The sequence below is a fragment of the Artemia franciscana genome, chromosome 9, assembly GCF_032884065.1.
Source record: "Artemia franciscana chromosome 9, ASM3288406v1, whole genome shotgun sequence".
NCBI lineage: Eukaryota > Metazoa > Arthropoda > Branchiopoda > Anostraca > Artemiidae > Artemia > Artemia franciscana.
This window is the reverse complement of record NC_088871.1, coordinates 6,182,478-6,203,732: the sequence shown is the minus strand read 5'-3', so window position 1 is coordinate 6,203,732 and position 21,255 is coordinate 6,182,478. Positions and strand designations below refer to the sequence as shown.

At 36.7% G+C, this 21,255-nt stretch overlaps 2 protein-coding genes across 2 annotated transcripts in view; both read left to right on the top strand.

Moving 5' to 3' along the window:
- LOC136030933 (uncharacterized) overlaps positions 1-21,255 on the top strand; it is a 243,472-nt gene continuing 222,217 nt past the window's right edge. The window contains exon 1 of the mRNA XM_065710041.1: positions 1-22. The gene's annotated coding sequence lies outside the window, so the exon portion shown is untranslated. The remainder of the gene's footprint in view (positions 23-21,255) is intronic.
- Positions 9,934-10,332, top strand: LOC136031557 (uncharacterized). Its single transcript, XM_065711225.1, has one exon. The coding sequence runs from the start codon at positions 9,934-9,936 to the stop codon at positions 10,330-10,332; it is 399 nt and encodes a 132-aa protein (XP_065567297.1).

Below are 21,255 nucleotides of genomic sequence, written 5' to 3'. Positions count from 1 at the left end.
AAAGGGAAAGAACTTTAAGAAGGTAAAATACTTTCCTTTTTGTTTCTGGTCAAATTAGGGGCTGTTTATGTTTGTATACAGACTTACCATAAGAGACAGGGTTTTATTAATGCAATTAAAGAACCCCAAGCATCGACTCTGGTTTATAGTTTTCCAAGCATCGAATATTGGAAAAAAACATATGAAGCTTCACGTCAGGATTAAAAACCAGAGAACCTAGAGTACAATATTTATTTTTTTATTAGACAATTCAGTATTTACAAGGGTAAATATTTCGCAGTTCATATCATTGACTTACCAATAAAGTGAACATACCACTCGATGCCTTTTTCCTTTGTCTTAGTTTAGGCTACCATGTGTTGGTAATTTTGGTCATTGTTCCTATTACCTGAACAATTGTTTAGGGTCATGACAGTATTGTTAATAGATGCATTTTGACTTTTTGAACATCTTTTCTCTCTTGCAAAATTACCGCAAACTCACCGTAATGGAGTTATTATATATTTGCACATTAGGGGAGTGGAGGGTAAAGCATAGCATATATTAAATACAGCGATGGTTAGTTTACGTATTTAATATATGCTATGCTTTACCCCCACCCCCCTGATGTGCAAATATATAGCCCAAATTTGTTTCTAAACTGTTTCAGATTCGCGATTTCGAATATCCGATCAACGAAAACGGAAATGATTGCAATTCTATATGTGTAAATACAGGATATTTGGGCCGGAATAACTCCATAACGGTGAGTTTGCGGTAGTTTTGCAAGAGAGAAAAGATGTTCAAAAAGTCAAAATGCATTTATTAACAATACTTTCATGACCCTAAACAATTGTTCAGGTAATAGGAACATTCACCGTATTTTTTTTCCACATGGTATATCATTTTCTTTTAATGACGAAAATTGAAATATTTTTTTTCACATTTTTCAAAAGAAAGGTATAATGAAAAACTGTGCCGTAGTGGGTTTGACCTTAGCAGGGAAATATTGGACCCAGAGGTCGAACCTTGATGTAGCAAAACAATGCAGGGTTGACGCAAGGACCTTAGTGTTTAAAAACCACTATTGATCCGATTGTTTACTACTTTAAATGAAAGAAGTATAGATTGAAACGAATTTTAACCAGCTAAAAAGGTCGGATTACCAGGCATGATGAAGTTCTAGACAAGGGGATTTTGGTACCTTTGCAAGTAGCTGAATTAGGTAAAAGCTTTACTTTTTGAATTTAGAAAATTCCAAAGAAGACGCTCTGCGACTGTCTCTTTCTAAAACCCCTGTTGGTATTAGCCTAGAATTGTGGTTATTGAGAACAATGGCGGTATTTCGTCAAAATACCTGGACGAAGTTGGATAAAGGGAGAGGGGGGAAAGTTGGAATTAATTTTACCAAATCAAGTGTATATGACAGTAAAAAATGAAGAATGGGCTGTATAGTAGGCTAACTTAAAGGCAAACAAGAGCTAAGAGCTCATATGGCACTTGTGACGAGGCAAGAAGAGCTAAGAGCCAAGAGATCATATGGTATGAGCTCTAGCAAAATTCTATCAATCAATAGATTGATTTAAAAGGAAAATAAGAGGATTAATGTCGGTCAGGATTTAAAATAAAGCTCTGAGTCACGATGTCCTTCTAAATATCAAAATTCATTAAGATCCGATCACCCACTCGTAAGTTATAAGTACCTAATTTTTTCTAATTTTTCCTCTCCCTTTAGCCCCCCAGATGGTCGAATCTGGGAAAATGACTTATTCAATTTGTGCAGCTCCCTGACACGCCTACCGATTTTCATCGTCCTAGCACGTCCAGAAGCACCTGACTCACCAAATCACTGAACCTCTGCCCCCAACTCCCCCAAAGAGAGCGAATCCAGTACGGTTCCGAATCACGTATCAAGGACATTTGCTTATTCTATCCACCAAGCTTCGTCCCGATTCCTCCACTCCAAGTGTTTTCCAAGATTTCCTCCTCCAACTCCCCTAATGTCAAAGATCTGGTCGGGATTTGAAATAAGAGCTCTGAGACACGATATCCTTCTAAATATCAAATTTCATTGAGATCCGATCACCCGCTCGTAAGTTAAAAATACCTCATTTTTTCTAATTTTTCAGAATTAAATCCCCCCCCCCAGCTAACCCAAAGAGAGCGGATCCGTTCCGGTTATGTCAATCATGTATCTAGGACTTGTGCTTGTTTTCCCCACCAAGTTTCATCCCGATCTCTCCACTCTTAAGTGTTTTCCTAGTTCTAGGTTTCCCCCTCCCAACTCCTCCCAATGTCACCCCCCAGTGTCACCAGATCCGGTTGGGATTTAAAGTAAGAGCTCTTAGAAACGATATCCTTCTAAATATGAAATTTTATTGAGATCCGATCACCCGTTCGTAAGTTAAAAATACCGCATTTTTTTCTAATTTTTCAGAATTAATCTCCCCCCCTAACTATCCCAAAGAAAGCGGATCCGTCCGGTTATGTCAATTATGTATCTAGGACTTGTGCTAATTTTGCCCACTAAGTTTCATCCCGATCCCCCCACTCTAAGTGTTTTCCAAGATTTTAGGTTTCCCCCTCCCAACTCCCACCCAATGTCACCAGATCCGGTTGGGATTTAAAATAACAGCTCTGAGACACGATATCCTTCCAAACATCAAATTTCATTAAAATCTGATCAGTCGTTCGTAAGTTAAAAATACTTGACTTTTTCTATTTTTTCCGAATTAACGGGCCCCTACTCCCCCCAGATGGTTAAATCGGGAAAATGACTATTTCTAATTTAATCTGATCCGGTCCCTGATACGCCTGCCAAATTTCATCGTCCTAGCTTACCTGAAAGTGCCTTAAGTAGCGAAACCGGGACCGACAGAATTTGCGATTGCTATATGTCACTTGGTTAATACAAAGTGCCATAAAAACACTGACCCGTTTGTCTGGATGCATGAATTATGCAGGCTTATCTTGGTTTCGACAAGATTTTTGAAGAAACTAACTTTTAACTGAGGAGGGGGAGGCAAACTAGGGATTGAGGGGGTAGTTTTTCCCTGCTCCATAGAAAGCTACGCCCGTGATTGAGAAATAACTATGTTAGAAAACACAATTCTTACTTCATAATATGCAAATAATTGTAGTCAACACATTTTAAATGCACTTCTTATGAATCCACTATGTCTTAGCCCCTCTCCCCTTATGTGCAAATGTATAGCCAAATTATATTTCCCCGTGCATTTTACCATGCGTCGCTCTTGTTTCAACCCTTAAACCAAATAATTGAATCAACGCTGACGAAATCAAGGAGCGAAAAAACACATGGGAAATACATAATTTAGGCTACATATTTTTGCATTAGGGGGCTTGCTGGTAGAGCATAGTGGAAGCGGCTTAAAACTGTGTTAATAAAACAATTTTTCTGCATATCATCAATTAGACATTTTATCTGCATTTTTTGATATTTCCTTTTGAATAGCGCCACTATAGGCTAATGCCGCTTGTTCAATTAATGACGAGAGAAGAAATAACTATATGTTGAATACAAACTCTAGGGATTTGAGTGAGATTTTAAGATGTCCTGGAATTATTATTTTATTTTTTTTTTACCTAAGCAATGGTTTTTTTCAAACTTATTGAAATCTTATAAATCATAATTTAACAAAAGCTTGAGGCTCAAAGCATTTTCTTGGGCCCAATTTGCGCTGTAAATCCTTTGAAAATCTTAATTTTGTAACGCAGGGTGTGTCTTAAATTATAGGAATTGATAAGAAAATATGTTCTTATGATTCAAGTGTGTACCTTTCAATCAGGGAGGCACAGTCTTGGATCAGAGAACTGGTTCATATCCATGAAAAGTTTACAAAAGTAGCTCTTATAAGTCCATCAATGTCATCGGCCTTTGAAAACTGAAGGATCAGAGTTAAGTAATTCAAAAACTATCCTTCGAGTCATGACCTAGGCTCTAGATCCGCAATCCTTAATATGGGGCAATTTTCTTATTAAATAAAAAAAACAGGTTTTTTTTAATGCATGTAAGGAGCGACATTAAAACTTAAAACGAACAGAAATTACTCCGTATATGAAAAGGGGTTGTCCCCTCTGCAAAGCCTCGCTCTTTACGCTAAAGTTTGACTCTTTCACAACTCTACTTTTTAAACAATTAAAAAACTTAAGCGTAAAGAGCGGTGCGTTGCGGAAGGGACAACCCCTTTTCATATGCGGAGCAATTTCTGTTCGTTTTAAGTTTTAATGTCGCTCCTTACTTGCAGTTAAAAAAAACGTGTTTTTTTATTTAATTTCTGAAAGTTTTTGAATTATGCATGTTATGATTTTGGCTCACCCGTACATGAATAATTAAAACGAAATTTATGTATTAATTTTTTTTTGCTAAATGGCTTTATCATAGTTTTGATGATAAAGATTTTGATAAAAAAAAAAATGATAAAAAACGATTTTGATAAAAAAAAGGGTGGGGAGGAGGCCTAGTTGCCCTCCAAAAGCAACTAGCAACTAAAAGAGCAACTAGATTGTTTTTTATTTTTTGTGCTAGTGTTTTTGTTAGTAATAAACATACATACCGAATACATACGAATTAACTTACGGAACGTAATTTTATATTTGTGTATTTTTATTACGTACTAGCTGTTGGGGTGGCACTTCGCGCCACCCGAATACCTAGATAGTGGGGCGCTTCGCCCCCCCCCCCCCCCCCCAAGCCCCCCGCGTGCCTAAGTCGTTACGCGCCGTATTAGTTACGCGCCATTGTAGTTGTGTCCCCTGTGAATAGAGATAGATGTATATATATATATATATATATATATATATATATATATATATATATATATATATATATATATATATATATATATATATATATATATATATATATATATATATATATATATATATATATATATATATATATATATATATATATATATATATATATATATGTTTTTAACTACGTAAAACATGCGAATATACAACATTCTTCGCTGTCCCATTGTCTGTGCATATAAATAGACAGTCAGGTTTACTGACTCTTGAACATGCAACATATAATTGTACATGGGAAAAACAATCCGTATTCAGATCTATACCTCATTATTCTAATGATGTGTCCCTGTGTCCCGTTCGTCATTTATATTCCCTGTGTCCCGGTCGTCATTTGTGTCCCGGTATCCCAGTTTGTAATTTCTCTTTGAGTGTCCCGGTCGTCATTTATATTCCCTGTGTCCCGGTGTCCCGGTCGTCATTTGTGTCCCGGTCTGTAATTTCTATTCGAACAATCCCTGTGTCCCGGTCGTTATTTATATATCCCGCCTGTGCCCCCGGCGTCCCCGTTGTAGTTGTGTCCCTATGTCCCGGTCGTCATTTATATTCCCTGTTTCCCGGTCGTGATTTGTGTCCGGGTGTCCCAGTCTGTAATTTCTCTTTGAGTTTCCCGGTTGTCATTTATATTCCCTGTGTCCCGGTCGTCATTTGTGTCCCGGTGTCCCGGTATGTAATTTCATCAGTTGACAAACATGACGTCAGTCGACAAACAACTTCATGACGCATACAACTCAATCCTTATAATGACGTCAGTCGACAAACATGACGTCAGTCGACACACAAACATGACGTCACTCGACACACACACACATACAACTTATTTATATATATATAGATATTAGGGGTTTGCCCATCGTCAATGCCCTGCTCTTTACACTAAAGATTGAATTTATCCCAAATCTTTAAGAATGACCCCTGAATCACAAAGGCCGTAAAATAAATAGTTGAAATTACTGAAAATACTTTAGCGTAAAGAGCAAGGTATTGTGGAGAAGACGAACCCCCTTATAAACGTAATATTTTATGTTGGGTTTTAAGTTTTAATGCTACTCATTACTTCCAGGAGAAAAAAATTTATTTAGTTTCTCATTGTTCTTTTTTTTAATGCTAGACGATCCTGCGACCCCTTCATGGAAATTCTCTTCCCTCATGATAAACTCCTCCATGAAAAGATCCTCCCACGTAACCCCCTCCCCCGACCCACTCCCACCCCAACGCGAAAAAGTCCCCTGAAAACGTCTGTACACTTCATAATAACCATTACTATATGTAAACAATGGTCAAAGTTTTCAATTTGCAGCCCCTCCCCTGGGGAATGTGGGGGATTATGTCGTCCCCAAAGACATGGTTATTAGGTTTTCGACTAAGCTGAATAGAATGGCTATCTCAAAAATTTGATTCAGTGACTTTGGGGAAAGGGTGACTTATTTTAGAAAATAGGGGGGAAAACCCCTTAAAAGTCATAGAATTTTAACAAACATCACACCATCGCATTCAGCGTATCAGAGAACCCCGCTGTAGAAGTTTCAAGCTCCTATCTACAAAAATGTGGATATTCGTATTTTTTTTTTGCCAGAAGACCGATCAAGGGTGCGTGTTTATTTTTTCTTTTTTTTTTCTTTTTCCAGGGGTGATCGTATCGACCCAGTGGTCCTATAATATTGCAAGAGGGCTCATTCTAACGGGGATAAAAAGTTCTAGTGCCCTTTTTAAGTGACTGAAAAAATTGGAGGCTACCTAGGCCCCCTCCCACGTTCATTTTTCCCCAAAGTCACCGGATCAAAATTCCGAGATAGCTATTTTATTTACCATAGTTGAAAAACCTAATAACCATGTCTTTGGGGACGACATACTCCCCCCATAGTCTCCGTGGATGGGGCTGCAAGTTACAAACTTTGACCAGTGTTTACATATAGTAATGGTTATTGGGAAGTGTACAGAAGTTTTCCGGGGGATTTTTTAGGTTTGGGGTAGGGAGAAGTTGAGGGTGGTTACCTGGGAGGATCTCTCTATGGAGGAATTTGTCAGGGGGGAAGAGAATTTCAATGAAGGGGGCGCAAGATTTTCTAGCATTATTTGAAAAATCAATGAAAAAATAAACATGAAAAGTTTTTTCAACTGAAAGTTAGGAGCAGCATTAAAACCTATAATGAACAAAAAAATTTTACGCATATGAGGGGTTCACCTCCTCGTAATACGTCGCTCTTTAAGCTAAGGTATTTTTAGTAATTTCAACTATTTATTCTGTGGCTTTTGTGATTTAGGGGTCATTCTTAAAAAATTTTGACAAAATTCAAGCTTTATTGTAAGGAGCGAGGTATTGACGAGGGGTTGAACCCCCTCATATAGGAAATAAAAACATACGAATGTAGAATTTTGTTACTTAAGTTAATTCGTAAATTACGTATATTTTTTACTAATGAAAACGTTCGTAAAAAAAATAAAAGTTCTAGTTGACTTTTTAAGTAATCAAACAATTGGAGGGCAACTATGCCTCCTCCCCCGCTCCTTTTTCTCAAAATCTTCCGATTTTAACTATGAGAAAGCCATTTAGAAAAAAAATTAATATGCAAATTTTGTTTTAATTATTTATGTGCGGAGAGCCAAAATCAAAACATGCATTAAATCAAAAACGTTCAGAAATTAAATAAAAAAAGCAAGTTTTTTTTTAAACTGAAAGTACGGAGCGACATTAAAACTTCAAACGAACAGAAATTACTCCGTATATGAAAGGGACTTTTCCTCCTCAACGCCTTGCTCTTTACTCTAAAGTTTTTTACTGTTTTAAAAAGTAGAGTTGAGAGAAAGAGTCAAACTTTAGCGTAAAGAGCGGGGCGTTGAGGAGGAAAAGTCCCTTTCATATACGGAGTAATTTCTGTTCGTTTTAAGTTTTAATGTCGCTCCTTACTTTCAGTTAAAAAAAACTTTTTTTCTATCTAATGAATAAAAGAGATGGGCGGAACATTTTGAGAATGTGCTAAACCGAGATACAGTTGCCGGAAAAGACATAGATGAAAATGGAAAAGTTTGTGATACCTTGGATGTGAAGGAAGGTTTGTTTTGTGAGGAAGAATTAGCGACAATACTAAAAGGATTAAAAAATAATAAGGCTCCAGGTGCTGATAATGTGATAAATGAGTTTTTCAAATATGGTGGTTCTGAGGTTAGAAATAAGCTACTGAAGATTAAGTATATGATTTTTTAAAAAGGGGAAGCACCTAATGATTTTAGGAAAACCTTAATTAAACCACTGCATAAGAAAGCTGACAAGAGTAAGTGTCGTAATTATCGAGGCATTAGTCTCGTCTTTGTAGATAGCAAATTACTTAGTAATATGAGTAATATGGCTTGAAGTGTACAAAAAAATTAAAGAAGAGCAAGGAGGCTTCCGGGCCGGATACAATACAGCGGACAGAATGTTTGTACTGCCTGCCCTTTCTGAAAAATATGGAAGAGGAAAAAATTAATTTTACGTGGCTTTTTTAGACCTCAAAAAGCTTTCGATAGCATGGATAGGGAATTGCTGATAATGGAGTTAATTAAAATTGGACTACCAGGTCATTTTGCACAGCTGGTAGCTAATATGTATGGAAGTACAAAAGCAGTTGTTGAGTGTTTGGAAAAGGAGTTTCAAGAATATTTGAACAGACAAGAGGTGTTAAACAAGGAAGTGCCCTGTCACCTCGGCTATTCAGAATATTCGTAAACGACATTGTAGAATTCTTGGAGAAAAGATGGGCCCCAACCGTTAAGCTCGGCAACAGAACGATTTCGGCTCTGCTGTTCGCCGACGACATGGCATTAGTAGCGAAAACAGCTCGTGAACTACAAATTTTAATTGACCTGATGGCAGAATACCTTGAATCGAAGAAACTACGTCTAAACCTTGGGAAGACGGAGATAATGATCTTCAATAAAGGAGGAAGAAGGAATTTAGTCGAGAACGAGAAATTTCGGTTCAAAGGACAAGAGATTAAGGTAGTGGAAAAGGCGAAATATCTGGGATTTACCCTGACACCTAACTGCAGTTGGAAGGAACATGTGAGCGAAATGTCAAAGCGAGGGAAAGCAGCAGTGGGTGCAATATTACGTAATGACCTAGTGGAAAAGTCGAAGTCATTAAAAATGTTTAAGCAAATATTTGATTCGAAAATTAAACCGGCAATCCATTACGGAGCTGAGCTATGGGGCCTGGAGGCCGTGGAGAAGCTAGAATCAGTCCAGTTTAGATACTACAAAAGACTTTTCGGGCTGCACCAGACAACACATAACCAGCTAATCAAAGGAGACTTCGGCATCTTCTCACTGAAATTGCACCGGCTTTATCAAGTATTTAAGTTTTGGCTGATATTAACCCAACTTCCTGAGGACCGATTGGCTAAACAAGCTTATAATGATTTGCTTCGAATGAATAGGAAAACTACTTGAACTCAACAAATCAAGAAATCTCTTGACAAACTAGGCTTCTCTTATGTGTGGACGGAAAGAAACGGACCCGGAAACACACAATGCCTTCCAGAAATTACGCAGAGGTTAAAAGACCAAGAGATACAAGAGTGGGGTTGTTCTAGTACGTTCGTCGGAAACACTGAAGGAATATAGTAAAGCAAAAGAAATTTTTGGGGAAGAATATTATTTTAAGGTAAATTTACCTTTTAGATATTTAAAATCATGGATCCAGTTGAGGGGAAATTGCCTTCCAGTACATAGGGAACAGAAAAAAAAAAAAAAAATCAGGGTACAAATGGTAAGTGTGGGTATTGCGGAAAAGAGGATAATAATTTAGCCCATTTCCTCATGGAGTACCAGGAGCTTGAAAGTCTTAGGGAGGAAATTTGGGGGGACCATCGGTTGGTGCTGCTTTCTGATATCCTGAGGTCTTCGATGCCTGGAACCATATGCAAAATGGCACGGTATGTGGAAAAGGCGAGAGAGGCTCAGTCGAGCCCGAGGGAATGAAAATAAGTATTGTTTTATATTGAGTGTGTGTTCTGTGCAGTGTTGTATTATTAAATTGTTGTGTATGGCCGTAGGGCTCAAATAAACTTTCTTTCTTCTTTCTTTCTTTCTTATGATACTTTTTAGACTGAGAGATGCTGTAGACAAAGTTTTAAAAGAAGAATGGTGCGGTTTAGAAAAGGTAACGGATGTGTCGACCAAGTTTTCACTCTTAGGTTAATAATTGAGAAGTTCCTTCGTTGTCAAACACCTTTGGTACTCAGTTTTTTCGATTATGAGCAAGCCTTCGATTCTGCTGATAGAAGAGCTTTAGCAAAGGTCTTATCCTTATATGGTATACCAGACAAATACATTAAAGTGATTTATGCTATGTACGGGAATAATACTGCTGCGGTTAAGGTAGGAAATGAGGTTAGCAGCTGGTTTTGTATTAAATCAGGAGTTAAGCAGGGTTGTGTTCTATTCCCCTTTATATGGATCATTTTGATGGACTTCGACTTATGGAGCACAGGAAGACATTTGGAGACCACGGAGTCAAATGGGGAGGAAAAACTCTTCTGAACTTAGATTATGCTGATGATTTAAACATATTAGATGATAGTGTGAGCAAAATGAATGGGTTTTTAGAGGTTTTGCGAGTTTAGGGTGCTAGAATAAGCTTGAAAATTAATGTTAAGAAGACTAAATCACTAAGGCTAGGAATAAGAGAAGATGAAAAGGTTACGTTGGGTAACGAAAAGATGGATCAGGTGGGCAGCTTCACTTACCATGGTAGTATTATTAGTAAAGGCGGTTGGAGCAGTGAAGATGTTAAAAGTAGAATAGCTAAGGCTCAGGGTGTTATTTCACAGTTAAAAAAAAGTTTGGAAGAATAGTTAGATAAGTCTGCAAACCAAATTAGAATGTTGAAAGCTACAGTGATGACAGTGGTCAAATATGGCTCATAAGCATGGGCCCTCCGAAAAGCCGACGTAAATTTACTAGATGTTTTCCAGAGAAATTGCCTACGGATTGTTCTGGGTACCCGGCTGACTGACCGTATTTCAAACAGTATGCTGTACGAAAAATGTGGAAAATCCTGCTTTCTAGGGCTATAATGAAAGAAAGGTTGAAATGGCTAGGCCACTTTCTGCGGATGATGGATGACATATTCCCGAAGATTGTCCTTTTTGGCCAACTGTGCGGGGCTGCACGGAAAGCAAGTCTTCCTCGTCTTGGGTGGGAGGATGTCATAAATAAAGATTTGAAGGAAATGGGAACTTCCTTGGGAGGGTGTAAAGATGGAGACCTTGAGTAGATTTGGTTGGAGGATGAGCGTGCGTAGCTGTGTTTGCCTCTGGGGGCTTGGTGATGCAGTGGGTTATTATTAGTAGTAGTAATTTGATGAAAATATAATAGTTCAAAATAAGTTTGGGCTATATATTTGCACATTAGGGGTAGAACATAGCATATATTAAACACGTAACCTAATCTGACCAAACCAAACAAAATACCAGCTAAATGCTTAAATAAAATCTAACTTCACTTTATGTGAAGTTATGAAGTGGTATGAGTGGTATTATATTGTGTGGTACGAAGAAGTTGCTTGACCAGTTTCTTGTAACACGTTCGCATCATTTACGATCAAATACTCGAACGTTTATTATATAACCGATAAATACGTATATTTCATTTTATAGGTTTTCCTTTTAGTTTCTTGTGATATTTTAAATAAATCGCCTATTCCCGTGTCTTTTTTGGGAGGAGGGGGCTATTTACCAAAATATATTCCCGCGGAAATGGATGCTTGAATAGATCTGACCTTGGTTTAATCTTGAAATAGCTGGCTTGTCGACCTTTTGCTCTTCAATCATCCCCTAGTTGGGTGCATTCAGTTTTTGGGAATGGGAAATTTATTGTGTGAAATTTATCGTGTAAAAAAAGAAACGATTATATGACCTAAATATAGAAGTGCTATATTGCTTAAACTTTCAAGAAAAGGTGAATGGCCACCATTAAGGTCTTTGAACGTATTTTTAAGGTTCCCACTCCACCCTAGAACCAGTAAACCAAAGGCGGAGCCGAACAACTAATAGTGCAGCCTATGCCTCTATCTCTTCTTGACCATAATCTTGAGATTTGCTCTAAAGCTTGAATTTTGTCCCAAATCTTTAAGAATGACCCCTGAGTCGCAAAGGCCGTAGAATAAATAGCTGAAATTACTAAAAATACTTTAGCGTAAAGAGTAAGGTATTGTGGAGGAGACGAGCCCCCTTATATATGTAATATTTTATGTTCGTTTTTAGTTTTAATGTTGCTCATTACTTCCAGTTGAAAAGAAAATTTTATTTATTTTCTCTTTTTTTTTTTAATTCTGGAAAATCCTGCATCCCCTTCACGAAAATTCTCTTTCTTCATGATAAATTCTTCCTTGGAAAGATCTTTCCTCGTAACCCCTTTCCCCTGACCCAGCCTTACCCCAACGCAAAAAAGCCCCCTGAAAACGTGTATTTACTTCATAATAACCATTACTATATTTAAACAATGGTCAGAGTTTGTAACTTGCAGCCCCTCCACTGGGGACTGTGGGGGATTAAGTCGTCCCCAAAGACATAGTTATTAGGTTGTCAACTAAGCTAAACAGAATGGCTATCTAAAAATTTGATCCGAAGACTCTAGGGAAAAAAACTTGCGTGGAAGGGGCCTAGGTGCCCTGAACATTTTTTGGTCTTTTAAAAAGGGCACTAGAACTTTTAATTTCCGTTAGAATGAGCCCTCTCAGGACATTGTAGGACCACTGGGTCGATACTATCACCCCTGAAAAAAAACAACAACAACGCATCCGTGATCTGTGGTTCTGGCAAAAAAAATACAAAATTCCACATTACATTTTTTAGATAGGAACTTGAAACTTCTACAGTAGTTGTCTGATACGCTGAATCAAATGGTGTGATTTTCATTGAGATTCTATGACTTTTAGGGGGTGTTTCCCCCTATTTTCTAAAATAAGGCAAATTTTCTCAGGGTCCTAACTAAACTTGATGAAACTTATATGTTTAAAATCAGCATTAAAATGCGATTCTTTTGATGGAATTATTGGTGTCAAAATTCCGTTATTTAGTGTTTCGGCTACTATTCAGCCGGGTCGCTCCTTACTACACTTCGTTTCCACGAACTCTTTGAACAGTCCGTTACCACGAACTGTTTGATAATGTGCCTCCCTTGCATTATTTTCCCTCCGACTACTTTATGGAAGGCGTAGTCGCAGAAACTTGGGAAGGGGCTCGTTCTCTAAGCAATGAAAAGTTCGTGCCTTTTTTCCTTGGCCAAAAATGATTGAAATGTGACAAGACTCTCGCACACTTTTTTGCCCCTTTGACATCCCTGTAATACCCATTTTATCGGATGAATATTGTGAGAACCATTTGGTTGAAAATAGTAGAAAGATCTAAAAGTATGTCTCCGTGGTCACATGACCCCTTAGCCCTTAGGGAAATGACACCAAATTATGTAAAAATATCAATTATTTTACAGTAAGATTTTAGATGAAAAAAAGCGGGAACACATGTATTTGGTTGTCCAATCGGTTTGAAACTCCTAGTAACCGTCTGCTAGGCCAAATGAAATTAGCATGGAATGCTGGGGGGGGGGAGAGAATCGGATCTTAACATTTGAATTAAAGAAGGGATAATAGGTAAATCAATGACATTATGTGTACCCAGGTTATCACAATAGCTTATCTGTAATATCTCAGGAATAGCTTGGGGGATTAAATTAACTCTATTAGTGGGTCTTGAAGGGCCTATTGGACTTAAAATTTTTACTTGGGGTAGGAGTAAAGCTGTATACGAAGATACTATTTGTATCCAAGTCGTCAAAATACAACATCTGCAACGTTTCGGGAACAGCTTGCGGGATCGTGTAAAACTTTCAGGCGTTATTGGAAAACTCAAGTAGGCACCAACTTGTAAATTGAGAAGAGAATAGGGGGGAAAGGAGTTAAAATTTACGGGAAGAGGGGGCATAAAGTAAAGGGGGTTAAAAATTGTCTCTGAAACTTATAATTTTTGCTTTTCTTCCAGGAGCCCAGACTACAATTTCAAAACAATGAGCTTTACGTCAACTCTTACTGCAATTTTGGATAATTTGAAGCTGGCAAATAGTCCAGTTATTACGATTCAATGTAAAAATGGAAACATTACGGCCCAGAAGATCCTTTTAACAGCAACGAGTGACGTATTTAGAAAAATGTTTGATCACGACATGCTCGAAAAGCGAACAAACATCGCCGTGGCCGATGACGTCGATGTCAATGCTATGAAAGCAATTATTGGGTGTTATGAAGAAGGCAGAATCCCTGATATGAGTGTAATTACCCTGGAGACCTTTAGTTATCTTGTTGATAAATACAATTTTCTGGGAATCAAGGAAATGATGGCGGAACACTTGCTTGATAAATTTGCTAAAGAAAACGACTTGAAAGTACTTGAGCTCATTTTTACAACCTATGATTGCAATGCCCAAAAGAAAATACCTATGAATGAGATTGCTATACTTATTTTGAAAGGGAGGAAAGGTCCTGATTTTATTGTGGATTTTGATATCAACGATTTTCTTCAGTTTTGCAAAATTGTGTGTGCGTCTTTGATAAAAAGGAAGTTCGAAAGGTGGGATTCATTTTTGAACTGTTTTTACGGGTGGGTCTCTAAAAATCCTGAGGAAAGGTCTGGCACTGCAGTAGATATTCTGGGAATGATTGACGTGCGTAAATTTCTACGTCAGAGGTTTTAAAGATGCTTGAATCACTGTCCTTAAGCAAGAGGTTTCATGGTTTTAAACTAATGTTTGAAAAAACATTAGACTATGTCATTAAAAACAGAAACTCCAAGACGGAGAGTGTAGTCAATTGCCAAAACGGAACAATAACGTGTTCAGTTTGTGGTTTCGCCTCTACTCCTCCTTACCACACTACCACTGGTTGCAACGGTGTTCATCGTTGTCGATACGGGAACAATCGTTACAACCACAGTGGCGATTGTGGTAAAAGTTTACCAATTAAGATTGATGATGCTTATATCTATACTTCTTTAAACTACGATTGACTCATCAATTTAAACTACGATTGACTCAATCATTTGTCCGCATTTTGTTGCTAAGTTGATTCATCTATAAGTCCATTCTGTTTATGTTTATTAGCAGTTTCATGAATATAAATCTTTTTTCTACGTTACAGCTCCAGAAATACAAGATTTACCGGAATGTTCTTAATTCCTTAAATCACTGTTTCCCCCCCCCCTTTCTCTTTCATTAAATTTTGGCACGCTAACGTCAAGCGGGCTTCAATCAGATTACTCTTTTATGTCTGTAGTTGAACTTTGAAGGGTACAATTAACCGGTTGTCCGTCGTCCACCCTTTAAAATGGCTGACCTGTTCTGCCAATTTTACTGAAGTAAAGATTAAGGAAAATTTTTCATGGAGAGGGAAGTTTCCGAGGGTGAACTTTTGAGGTGAAGTTTTTCACTGGGGAATTTGTTAGAATTCTTTTATGAAATTTTTTCATATCTCGCTTTCTTTTTGCCGACTCAATTTTACGCATGAAGATGTAATGCGTAATTATCCTGGGTAAGTTTCCCACAGGATTATATTGTCTAGAGGATATTTCCTTAGGAGGGGGACATTTCGGTGAAGGTGGAACCAGATTTCCTGGCATTATTAGAAAAATCTGAAATTAAATTTAAAAAAAAAACAAATTTTTCCTGCTAACCAAACGAACGAAAATAAATTTTTCGAAAATTTTCTGAAAAAGAAGTTTTTACAAAGAAGTAAAAACGTCATAGTATTTTAAACTGAAGATCAGCAGAAATAAAGTCCAATAGCAATTAAACCTCAAAGCACCCAGAGATTACTATCAAAAAATAAATGAAGCCCAAAAAAGAACTTAAATTAAAAAAAAATGTGTTGCATTTTAATCATTCTTAGTTTCAGTTGAATTTGCTTATTCATTTAATGAGTAGAGGAAGATGGAAAGCACTTTTCGGCTTAATCTTAGATGCCGATGAAGAGACAAGGTAAATGCGTTTTTTTGCAAATGTGAGCTAAGCTTCTTACTGTGCACTTTATTAGTAGTGACAGCGTAATGATTCTGGTAACACACTTAGGGGGTAAACTTGAAGTCGATAGTCCCTCAAGACGTTATTACACGCACCTGGGTCTTACATAATACGTTTATGTAATGTGCGCTATATATTATGTGCGCTATGTATGTAATGTGCGCTATATATATATATATGTAATGTGCGCTATAGGTAGGACTATAGCGCACCTGTAACGATATAGTGCACCTGTAAGTTATGTGCCTTAGGAAGTTTTTAATGGCAGAAATGAGAAGATTTTAAGGTTAGCTATAGGAAGGTTTTTAAAGGTAGCCATAGGAAGTTTTGTAAAGACACATATAGGAAGGCTTTTTAAAGAATCCCCACCAAATCAGAATTTATTTGGTTGTCAAACAGTTCTTGGTAACGAACTGTAGTAAGGAGAGACCCGGCTCAAAAGTAACCGCAACCCTAAAAAACGGGATTTTGATACCAATAGTTACATCAAAAGAACCATATTTTTATCTTGATTTTGAATATGTAAATTTCATCAAGTTTAGTCGAATCCATCAAACGCCTTGTTTTAGAAAACAGAATGGCACACCCACTAAAATTCATACAATCTTAATGAAAATCACACCATCGGATTCAGCGTATCAGAGAACACTACCGTAGAAGTTTTAAGCTCCTATCTACAAAAATGTGTAATTTTGTATTTTTTGCCAGAATCACAGATATGTATTTATTCTTTTTTTTCTAGGGGTAATTGTATTGACCTAGGGGTCCTAGAATGTCGGGAGAGGGCTCATTCCAAGGAAAAGTAAAAGTTTTAGTACCCTTTTTAAGTGACCATAAAAATTGGAGGGCACCTAGGCCAACTCCCTTGCTCATTTTTTCCCAAAATCACCGGATCGAAATTTTGAGATAGCCATTTTGTTCAGCATAGTCGAAAAACGTTATAACTATGTATTAGAGGACGACTTAATCCTCCACAGTCCCCGGGGGAGGGGCTGAAAGTTAAAAACTTCGACCATTTTTATATAAAATGATGGTTATTGGGAAGTGTACAGACGTTTTCAGGTACATACTCGTTCACGTTTGGATGGGGTTGGGTCAGTGGGATGGGGTTAATGGAAATATCTTTCCACGGAGGAATTTCTCACGGAGGAATGGATTTTTCCTTGGAGGAGAAAATTGATTTTACAACATTGTTCAAAAACGATCAGCAATTACATAAGTAGATACGTTTTTTAACTTAATGTAAGGAGCAGCATTAAGACTCAATATGAACAGAAAATATTACCTATTTATGGGGGTAGTTTTTCCTCAATAGCTTCCTCTTCCGTTAATTTTTTTTACTTCGAAAAAAGACTATTATTCGAATTAAACAGCTTTTGTGATTCGGGAGACATTCTTAAATAAATGGAATTAAAAATGAAACTTATGTTATCATAAGGTTATTTTTAGTCTAAAAAAGTAAAATTGATATGCAAATTCGGTTTTAATTCTTCATGTTTCGTGAGCAAATACTGAAACCTGCATTAATTCAAAAATGTTCAGAAATTAAATAAAAAAGTCTTAACTGCAAGTAAGGAGCAACAATAAAAGTTAAAACGAACAAAAATTATTCCGTATATGAAAGGGGCTATCCCCTCCTCAACGCCCCGCTCTTTACGCTAAAGTTTGACTCTTTCTCATAGCTCTAATATTTAAAATGATAAAAATTTTAGCGTAAAGAACGGGGCGTTGCGGTGTGGACAACCCCTTTCATATAGAGAATAATTTCTGTTCGTTTCAAGTTTTAATGTTGCTCCTTAATTGCATTTGAGAACTTTTTTTTATTACATAATAGGGGTGTTTACCAAGAGAGACAGGTGCATGTTACGTAATATGGAATTTTTTCTAAGAGATGCAGGGTGCTTGCCACGTGATGGATTGTTAGAGTCCACTAGTCAAGTGGGGAATCTTTGGTTGTAACTGAAGGGGACACACACATGGGTTTTACCTAATGACGGTGCACACGTTGGATGTAATGCAACCTCGCGTGACTTGATAGATTTGTTGGGACTGACACGATCTTACCTGACTTGCTAGATTTAATGTGAGTGGCGTAATGATGGTGCACACATAAGTGTTACGTAATGGTGGTGCACTGCATTACATTATCAACATATCGACTTATACAATGAAAATTCTCTATGATGTTATCAAAACCTTGCAAGGTGTTATCATAATCTTGCAAGTTACTAGCAAAATCCTGCACAGTATTATCAAAATCATAAATGACATTAAAAAATATTTGCTGCTGCAATCAAAAGGCGTCGGTTATTACCGAAATCTAATAAGGTGCTATCGAAGTCATGTTACCTATTAATAAAGTTTAACGTAATGTTATCAAAACCATGTCTACCCTTATCGACATTATCCAAATCATGTGAAACATTACCGAAATCTTTCACAAAATTATCAAAAATTTTACAAGTTACTACCATAATCTAGAACGAGGCCAGCAAAATTGTGTCTGGTATAATCAAAATATTATCAAGCATTACCAAATCTTGTGTGATATAATACAAATCATGCCTGAATTTATCAAATATCTTGTGCTACATTATCAAAACCCCTATGGTATAATGAGAATCCTCTGAGATATTATAAAAACTTTATATAGTATTATCAAAATCTTGTAAGTAATTAACAAAATTATGCTGGGTATTATGAAGATTCTACCTGATGTTAACAAAAATCTTTTCTGTTAATATTAAAAGGTATCTGATACCGTTAAATCTGACGTGATGTTATCTGAATCGTGTCTGCTATTAGCAAATTTAACATACTGTGATCAAATCGTGTGAGTCATCATCAAGATTATCAAAATCTTATCAAATATTATCAAAGTCTTACATGATATTATCAAAGTCTTGCATGATATTACAAAATTATGTTTAAATATTACAAAATTTTGTCTTGCATTTTCAAAGTCTTGTGAGATATTATGAAAATCCTTTCCGGTATTACCTAAATCTTGTAAGTTCTTATCAAAATCTAGAATGAAGCTGGGAAAATTGTGTCTGGTAGTATCAATATATCAAGCATTACAATAATCTTGTGTTGTATTATCGAAGTCACGCCTGAAATTATCAAATATCTTGTGCTACTTTATCAAAGTCCCACAAGCTATAAAGAGAATCTCTATGATATTATTAAAACCTTACAAAGTATTATCAAAATATTGCAAGTTTTTTTTTACAAAATCATGCATGATAATATGAAAATCCTACCTGTTATTAACAAAAATATTTTTCTGGTAATATCAATATGTGTCCAATATTGTTAAAACTAACATGATGTTATCTAAATTGTATCTGCTATTACCAAATTTAACATAGTGCTGTCTGTCGTTGTCAAGATTACCAAAATCCTACCAAGTATTATAAAACTCTTATATGATACTATCAAAATCTTGTCTGATATTATGAAACATCTCTTACTTCATTATCGAAATATCGACTGGTTTAATGCGAATCAATTATGAATATCAAAATCATACGTGGTATTTTGAAAATCATGCAAGTTATTAACAAAATCTTGCAAGGTATTATCATTTAATCTCGCAAGTTATCAACAAAACACTTTCAGCTATAATCAAAATGTGGCTGCTATTATCAAAATCTAACTTAGTGCTATCAAAATCATATTACCTGTTAACGAAACCAAACATAGTGCTATCAAAATCATGTTTGCTATTATCAAGATTATCAAAATCTTGTCAAATACTATCAAAACCTTATATGATATCATCAAAGTCTAGCAAAATATTACCGAATCTTGTCAAATATTACAAAATCTTGTCTTGTATTATTAAAGTTATGCGAGATATTATGAGAATCCTTTCTTGCATTACCTAAGTCTTGCAAGTTAATATAGAAAATTAGAATGGTTTTGACAAAATCGTTTCTGGTAATATCAAAATATTATCAAGTATTACCAAATCTTATATGATATTATCAGAATGTTGTCTTATTTTATGGAACTTCTTGTACTACATTATCAAAATCTTGTCTGATATAATGATAATTCTCTATTGCATTATTGAAACCTGAAGTGACTTTATCAAAATTATACATCCTATTAACAAATTTTTGTAAACATTCTGAGCCCAGAAGAAATTTAAACTTATAGATTTCACCTCAAATGATTTTTTATTTAGGTCAAATTTTGCTAACTGATCTTGATTTACGTTCGATTGGGTTGAGTAAGCGCGCACAGACACGGTTACAAACCCCAAACGAACCTAAAACAAAATCAGTCAAGATTTTGCCTTCGATATTACCATAGGGGATTTTGATATATCAATCTCAATTTTGATAATCAGAACTGTAGAATCTGGGGGGGGGGGCAGAAATTTTGGAACCGGAATTAGGGTCGGGACTGGTTGGACTGGAATTTGACTCGAGGGCAGAAGTGAGGGATTTGGAACTACCGGAGCCAGATTTACAGTTGGGATCGGAGCGGGCTTAGTGGGAACTGGAATCGCTTGAACCATGGTGGAAACCAGAAGAATCGGAAGTGGAACTTGGGTCAAAGCGGAGTAAGTAGATTTTGTTACCAATTTGTTAAACAAATCCAAAAAATGTCTAAGGAATGATGAGGGGTGTTAGGGGTCCGGCTATAGCGCGGCACGGTGACGTGCCATGGTGTACCACGGAAGGTTGGCTTGCAACTACATGAAGCAAGGGATTCAATGCATGATTTTTGACAGCAAGGTATCTGGAAAATGTCTTAGGAATGGTGAAGGGTGCTAAAGCGTCAGTCTTGGTCTGACACGGTGGCGTGAATTAAGATGGCGCATCACGTTGAGGTTGGCTTGCAAAAAAAACGAACCAGTGGATTTTAATGGATGGCGTCTGCCATCCATAGTTTGACACGGTGACGTGACTTGCTTGGATATCATGTTCTACAGCTTAAAGTCAAAGTGGGAGGTGTTGAAAGAATTCTTTGGTGACCGGGGGGAGACTGAAATCTAAAACCCAGTCGAAGAAATGAGGCATTTTCATTCAGACCTCTTAAAAATAACTCTTAATATGGTTTGAATTTATCTCTAATAACAACACTCCCCCTCTGGAATTACTTGCGTGGGTGGGCTAGCAACATATTGTCACGGTGGCGTGAATATGTATAGCCTTGGCTAAGAAAAACGCGGCATTTCCATTTAAACCTGGTCAGAGATAGATCTTAATATGGTTTAAATTTATCTCCAATAACACGCCTCCTCTTTGAAATTGGTTGCTGAAGGATGGACCAGCCATAAATTGTCACACAGGCGTGAAATATGCATAGTCTTGGCTCAAAGAAATGTGGCATTCTCATTAAAACATCTGAGAAATAACTCTTCATAAGGATTAAATTTAT